Source organism: Priapulus caudatus, unplaced genomic scaffold (assembly GCF_000485595.1).
Source record: "Priapulus caudatus unplaced genomic scaffold, Priapulus_caudatus-5.0.1 Scaffold107, whole genome shotgun sequence".
In the NCBI taxonomy this organism is placed as follows: domain Eukaryota; kingdom Metazoa; phylum Priapulida; class Priapulimorpha; order Priapulimorphida; family Priapulidae; genus Priapulus; species Priapulus caudatus.
Genome location: NW_014577168.1, coordinates 520,856 through 528,948, shown reverse-complemented (window position 1 = coordinate 528,948; position 8,093 = coordinate 520,856). Strand labels below are relative to the sequence as shown.

The 8,093-nt window shown below is 46.7% G+C and overlaps 1 protein-coding gene across 1 annotated transcript in view; it reads right to left on the bottom strand.

Moving 5' to 3' along the window:
* Nucleotides 1–8,093, bottom strand: part of LOC106805257 (paxillin-like) — a 28,780-nt gene that overhangs the window by 9,280 nt on the left and 11,407 nt on the right. The window contains exons 4-6 of the mRNA XM_014806786.1: nt 4,461–4,645; nt 3,712–3,856; nt 3,298–3,395 (exon numbers count right to left, since the gene is read on the bottom strand). Of these exons, the coding sequence (XP_014662272.1) occupies nt 3,298–3,395; nt 3,712–3,856; nt 4,461–4,645 (428 nt within the window). The remainder of the gene's footprint in view (nt 1–3,297; nt 3,396–3,711; nt 3,857–4,460; nt 4,646–8,093) is intronic.

The window sequence follows — 8,093 nt, the reverse complement described above, 5'->3', positions numbered from 1 at the left end:
GACAGTGTGCTGTACGTGTTGTGACATTAAGGGAGAGAGAGAGAGCGAGAGAGATTGAGGCAGCGAGAGAGAGAGAGAAGATGATGAGAGAGAGAGAGGAGAGAGAGAGAAGAGAGAGAGAGAGAGAAAGAGGAGAGAGAGAGAGAGAGAGAGAGAGAAAGAAGAGAGATGAGGAGAGAGAGAGAGGAGAGAGAGGAGAGGAGAGAGATGAGAGAGAGATGAGAAGGAAGAGAATGTGGAGAGATGAGAGAGAGAGAAAAGGAGATATATATTATATTATATATATATATATATATAATTATATGAATTAGCGGAACGTAAGGTTTAACATAGGGTTACGTGGTGGCAGCGTCGACACCAGTGTTGTGTTCGTTCGCGTAGGCCCTTGCGGTCACAATATTACGTTTAGCCGCGGCTGTGCATTTTTTGGTGAACGCACGTCAGCAGCTTGTGCAAGAGCTGTTAGACGTGAACAGTCACAGATGGTACTGGACGTGTTAGAGTGAACAGTCCAACAGATGGCACTGGAACGTGTTTAGAGGTGAACAGCTCCAGATGTACTGGACGTGTTTAGACAGTGAACAGTCACAGATGGTTCTGTAACTGTTTAGAGTGAACAGTCACAATGGTAGCTGGAGTGTTTAGATGTGAACAGTCACAGATGTACTGCGACGTGCTTAGAGTGAACAGTCACAGATAGGTGCCAGGACGTTGGGTTTAGAGTGAACAAGTCACAGTTGTGCAGGACGTGTTAAGTGAACAGTCACAGTGGACTGGAGTGTTAGAGTGAACAGTCACGATGCGTGCAAGACGTGTTTAGAAGTGAACAGTTGACAGATACGGTACTGGACGTGTTCAGAGTGAACAGGTCACAGATAGGGTACTTAGACGTGTTTTAGAGTGAACAGTCACCAATGGTACCAGGTAGGAGTACGTGCTCCGGAGTTTTAGAGGAACAGTCCAGATGGTACTGGGGGTGTTTAGAGTGAACAAGTCACAGAATGGTCTCGGCGTGTTTAGAGTGAACAGTCACAGATGGTACTGGACGTGTGTATAGAGTGACAGTCACAGATGGTACTGGACGGTTTAGAGTGACAGTACATGTACTCCGGTGAGTGAACAGTTCACGGATGCTACTGGACGTGTATTAGAGTGAACAGTCACAAGTGGTCATGGACGTGTTTAGATGTGACAGTCACAGATGGTACTGGACGTGTTATAGAGTGATCTCTGACTAGCGTGAATGGGCCGTCAGGGTCGAAATGTTTTCCAAGTGTATAGACGAGAAAATATAGGAGTATAAATAAGAGTGGCAATCCATATGATTAGCCCCTTAGTGCTTCACTGCGAGCGTTCGTACACAACAGGCCCGTTCCTATATTACACAAACTAGTCACGGAGAATCTATTGAAGGGAGTACTCTCTATTTGTTTCAACAGAGGGCGTGCATATCACCGCGTAGTGAAATAACGCGCCGGGTTGATAATGATAATGTGAGAATGAGAACTGCCGGGAAGTAGAGTGGAAAGTTGATACGTCGGGCGTCCATTATTGCGCACGCATCGGTGGAAGAGCTGCAAGGCATCTTAAGCAGTGCATGTACTTTCCTAGCCTCGCAGCCTCGCAGGCAACGGACCGTGCCCGCGCATTACGCGCCGTAAATCTACGAGGTCATTAGAAATAATACAATACGCGTCGATACGGATATCGCCATGGGCAACCGGATGATTGGCACTGCCGACGTGGTGACAAGTGAATAACGGCTAATGCCATTCACCTGGCCGACAATCGCCTTGCCGCACGCTGCACAGTGCCCTGGGCCGTCGTCTTCACGCCTTGCTTCTCAGTTTTGACTGGCAGTGTTCCCAGCATCGAGTCGAGCGGGTTCTGGCGCGGTGTGGCTGTGTCGGGCTGCGCAGTACCTGTATATAGGTAGGTAGAAACACGCACGCCACACCTGATATCAGGACTTAATATAATCTCTCTCCCTCTCTCTCTCTCTCTCTCTCTTCTCTCTCTCTCTTCTCTCTCTCTCTCTCATCTCCTCTCTCTCTCTCTCTCTCTCTCTCTCTCTCTCTCTCGCTCGTCTCTCTTCTCTCTCCTCCTCTCTCTCTCTCTCTCTTCTCTCTACGCTCTCCCTCTCTCTCTCCTCTCTCTCTCTCTCTCTCTCTCTATATATATATATATATATATATATATATATAGAAGATAGATATATAAATAGTATAGATAGATAGATAGATAGACACTCTGCTGATATTACACCACGCGGAACCGATATCGTGCGCTGCACGTGCACATTCACCACTAGATACAATAATGTAACCAACCCAGAGGATAGTAACTCCTTTGGATGTGCGTATTTGAAGTCTCCTCTTGGGTTTGCGGTTACATTATTGTATCTAATTCACCACGCACGCTTGGTTCAATTACGGGGAGAGGGAGAGGGAGAGGTAGAGGAGGACTATATAGATATATTTATAGAATAGATATAGTTCAATAATAGCGGGGAGAGGGCAGCAGGAGAGGGAGAGGAGAGGATAGGACTATATAGATATAGTTATAGATATAGATATAGATATAGTTCAATGTACGCCGGGAGAGGGGAGGCGAAAGTAGAGGAAAGAGACGAGAGAGAGGGAGAGGAGAGGGAGAGGCGGAGAGGGATGGGAGAGGAGGAGAGGAGAGGCAGGGAGAGGGGAGGGAGAGTGAAGGGAGAGCGGCAGAGCGGAGACGGGAGGAGAGGGAGAGGGAGAGTGAGAGTGAGAGGGAGAGGGAGAGGGAGAGGGAGAGGGAGAGTGAGAGGTAGAGGGAGAGGGAGAGGAAGAGGGAGAGGGAGAGGGAGAGGGAGAGAGGCAGAGGGAGGGAGAGGGAGAGGGAGAGGGAGGACTATATAGATATAGAGTACCGTACATGCTGGTACCACAGAGCAGATACTTCAGTTTACTCTCACCAACAAATACTACTATAGTTCATCAACAGAAGGAACAACTTCGCAATGGAAGGGTAGCGCACTTGATTGAGTTCCGTGGAGAATAGTTTGCGGTGACACTCGCACACGTATTATCTAGAAGGGAATCGGTAATTTTCAGGAAGCGGGACTGGACCATTTTAATTAACTGGGAACCGGAAACTACCAGAAGATTTTTCGTGGTTCCGGAATAGAAGTTAACCGGCTCAACCGAAACCTGAACTGCGCATTGATTTAACTGCGTAGAAGGAAATGAACAATCTCCTTTCATCATATATAGGTTTAACGATCGGTGTTAACGTGGAGATAACGTAACTCACATGTACCTGAGGGGGTTGTCGTTGCTTTCTCTGCGGCTGGGCATACTGTGGCTCGTGAACAGCGTTCTCGGTATCTCGACACAAGAGAGACAGTCTGTCCTCACCTGAATGACACGACGAAGCAGCCATTTTAACGAGTGGCTGAGTTTAGCTTAGTGTAGTTTATTTTAGTCGAGTTTAGTTTAGTTTAGTTTTCTTTTCTTTTAGTTTAGTTTAGTTTAGTTTGTTTTGTTCATGTTTATGTTTCTTTAACACTATTAGACGCAACACATGCGGGCATGAAAAACAGTAACATATCTAACATGCGAGGGGTAGGACACACAGCAAGAAAAGCGCCGAAACTGCTGTCATCAGCAAAGTGCTGCCCCCCCCCACTTAGCCAATCTAGCTGCGGCTGCAGCAGCAGCAGCAGCAACTTGCCCGTGTTTTTTATTCCGTTTTCTACGGGCGTCTCACTCTGCGCTGCTTCCCCTTGCGCTGTCTCCTGCTGTGTCGTCTCCTGTGGCACCGGCTCCTCCGGTTCTTGCGTTTCTGCCTCGGGCTTCGATGGACTCACCGATTTTATCTGTAAGAAGAGAAATGGCTGTGTCACTTCGTATTACGTGCTTGCGTCATCATTGCATTTCCCAGACGGGACCATGCAACGCGTTTTCACGTAACGTTGCTGCTAAAAAATACATTGGCAGAGGAGAACAAGAAAGGACAAGAGAGGAGGTTCACGAGAAGGCCGCCGCCCGAGAAATTCTCATTACAGTGTAGGTCTACGAGACTTGCTCCCGCATCTCAAAGTGATTATGTCACCATAAATAATAAAAGAAACAAAATTATGTCCACTTTTTCACAAAATGTAAGCGATTCTGTTCACTTTTTATGGTTAAATTGCTGCATTATACTTCCTATTTTGCTATTCCGTTCGATGTGAACAAGCACTCTTAACTCATACATAACCCATAGCAAGCATTTAATGTCATGATAAATAAAATCCAATCGTCCAAGTTTTTTGGATTTTTTACTCGTTGAATCAGGTATTGAATCATAATTTTATCAGGTAAGAATTTTAGGATACATTTAGTCCCGTTAGTACTTACCTTTAATGTAAAAAAAAATGCAACAATTTTTTTTTACAAATATACAACGTAGAAAGTTCGTGACGTAGTCAAACAACCTACCTTGAAGTCGGAGAGGCATGCCATCAGGTCGTCCAGCTCCTGTGTCGCAGACGATGCAGAGGGCGCTGGGGTGCTCTCCTCTGGGACGGCGCTTTCTAGTTCGTCCAGGAGCGCCTCTACGGACGGACGCGGGTCCGGTGTCCCCGAGGAGAAGGAGGACGAAGGCGAGCCATACACTCCCGACACTGTCCACAACAACGAGATTAGCTCGCTCATTATTTGACATAATCTCATCTAGGCGTTTCTTAGAATGGTACACGATGACAGCGAATCGAAATACTAGTGGTAAGATAATATAATGCGATATGATTGATAACAATAAGATAATGAGATTCTTATACTCCAGGTGATATTAGTCAATATACACATGGCAATTAAACCCACGAATCCTTCGCTCTGCCGTTGCGAATGTCTTAAATTATATGCTCTGCACACTATAAGTGTAAGGGTATTCTATAATCTATGCTAGTGTAACGAGAAGGCAGTCCCCCCGAACAATATCTCTCTGACACAGATGCCAATACATAATGTGAATAAAATGTTAAGATTTATTAGTTTGACAATCAATCGCAGTCACTAGCTGCTCGCAAACCTAAATGCATGCGTATGAGACCAGAGACTGCATATAATCAACAATGAAATTGAGAAACACACGCATAGAGACATATATCCTGATATATAGTGACATGCACTGGTTGCACGACAACAGAATAATAATTTGCCGTCGCATTCGGTATATCTGTTAAGTCTTCCGGAACTTTTCAACCCATTTAGTTAATGGAAGATTGGAAGCCAAGGACTCCACGTCATTTAAAAAAAATCTTCGGAGTTTTCAACATTATTTACTGAAACAAGTTCAAAATACATATCCAAACTCGACGTGTGCACAAGGCTTATAAGAATTCGAGTTTTACATTCAAGCTGAAAGTTTCATCGTGAGCGTTTATCGCGTTACATCAGGCATCGTTAAAATACGAAATATTTTGAGGCAGTAAAAGCAGCTATTTCTGAGCCTATTATTTAGTCAGGAAATTGTATTTCAGACGCCCATTATTCCCGGAGCGGCGGCTTGTCTTTACCCCCTTACCCCCCTTAGCACGCTTAGCATCCGGTTACCCAGACTAACATGACAGCTCTGCTCTCGCGCGCCGCATATCACTGACGTCATGTTAACGTGTTGCCGCTGACACAAGCAGAACGCTTGACTTGACGTTTTGGTTCAGTCACCCTGAGACGATTGCGTAGTACGCGAGTGCTCGTATCAGTTGGTAAGGTAAAGAAAGCTAAAACCAACCATGTAAATATCAGAGTGTTTTCAATATCAAGCGGTCACAATATATATATATATATATATATATATGTATATATATATGTGTGCATATATATATATCCAATGTAAATTCCGTATTCAGCTATTGATGTATGCACAGCGAGATATCGTCTAAAACGGGAATGAATAATTGTCTTTTCTGAACGTCTTGTGAGATGGCACTCTTGCATGCGCTGGGACTCGCGCAAACCGTGGATCAGTCATGTTAGATGTGCAATCAATAGGCCGATCAAGACGGCTGCAAAAAGACAACTCTCTGCTCGCCTATACTGCCAGCTTCACGATGCTGGCTTTCACATAGCGTTATGATGCATGCTACTGCATGTAACACGCCCTGAGCGCGAGGGTTTCTGGGCGATGTTTTGCCCTATGTCGACGCTAGCACTAGAGATCTGTTGATTTCTTAGGAAATCTGTAACGTGATGTGGAACTAATTTCGTGTTCAAAGATGATTTGTGTACTTTTTGTACACATTTGTGTAGAAATTACGAGCGCATTAAGAACGCTCGAAAGGCGTTAAAGTGATTATCAAACATTGCTAGCACGTCTAATATTATTTTACCTACTCCGCATACAATGGACATTGAAACAAAACAAACTCTTCTTCTAAAAATCGCATCTCTTTAGAGGGCAGCGTTATACCCGTGTACGAGTGGGTGTGCGCGCGCGTGTGCGTGTACGTGTGTCTGTGTGCGTGTACGTGCGTGCGTGTACGTGTACATGCGTACGTGTGCGTGTACATGCGTGCGTGTGCGTGTACGTGCGTGCGTGTGCGTGTACGTGCGTGCGTGTGCGTGCGTGTGCGTGTACGTGCGTGCGTGTTCGTGTGAGTACATATAATCGCGCTATAATTCGTCCGTGCGTATTATTACAAGGCGGGAACTGCGCTCTCGCAATTCGGTCTTGTTTGCAGTAACCACAATTCTAGGCTCTTGCAACAAGACGCCACAATAATGAACAGGGAGAGGGGGGAGAGAGATAGAAAGCGAGAGAGAGAGAGTGAGAGAGAGAAAGAGAGAGAGAGAGCTGGAGAGAGAGAGAGAGAGAGAGAAGAGAGAGCGAGAGAGAGAGAGAGAGAGAGAAGAGAGAGAGAGAGAGAGAGAGAGAGAGAGAGAGAGAGAGAGAGAGAGAGAGAGAGAGAGAGAGAGAGAGAGAGAGAGAGAGAGAAGAGAGAGAGAGAGAGAGAGAGAGAGAGAAAGCACACAAGCAGACGCCGCACATCTGTAGCAGCAGCAACCAGAGCTGGCCGATGCATGGCTCACGTGCCCGCGGGGTTGGAGCGTGGAAACGTTAACTACTACGTGTATACGCAGTTGTTGTTGTCAGTGTAAGTGGCGGCGCGTGCTCATGCTCTACATGGTAGGAAAAATACGGCCAAATTGGCCCCCACTTTGCTGTCTGTCCACTCACTGAGAACGAGGAGCGAGTTACGCTACAGTGAAGACATAGTGGCCAATTACTGGCATGTGAAGCCAAGGCACGCTGATGAGCCGATTTCTCCCTGACCAGTGAGATCAGAAACGGATGCAAGTTTTGCATTTCTATCCATGATAACAACAACATGCGTTGCGTAAATCGCACCAGCAGGCTATAGCTGTGTGCGCGCGCGCGCGCGCGCGCGCGTGTGTGTGTGTGTGTGTGTGTGTGTGTGTGTGTGTGTGTGCGTGTGTGCGTGTGTGTGTGTGTGCGTGCGTGTGTGTGCGTGCGTGTGTGTTGGTGTGTATGCGTGCGTGCGTGCGTGTGTGTGCGTGCGTGAGTGCGTGTGTATGCGTACGTGCGTGCGTGCGTGCGTGCGTGCGTGCGTGCGTGCGTGCGTACGCACATGTGACACTGTGTGCGTGCAATATGGAGAGTGACGTGTACGTGTGTTTTGCGTATCCGTCACCACGTCTGTTCGCGTGTGCGCGCGTGCTCACTCACACGCGATGTATACATGCACGCACGCACGCACGCACGCACGCACGCACGCACACGGGCAATAACGCGGGCTCGGCGTCTTCGTTGTACACATTTGGGATTTTCAATAATCGTAAACCACCTATAAAGACCAGCGTTCACTTGTCTTGTTGTATATTAAGTACGGCAGCGATGTGCGATCACCATGGCGACTAATTCTCACAACAGAGCTTCACGGTGCGTTAACGCAGTCTCTAACAACGATTCTGCAATCCTCGTTAAAACTTCGTAAATGCTATCAAAGGCAACCAGCCATGGAACCAATTTGACGTGCGTGTGTGTGTGTGTGTGTGTGTGTGTGTGTGTGTGTGTGTGTGTGTGTGTGTGTGTGTGTGTGTGTGTGTGTG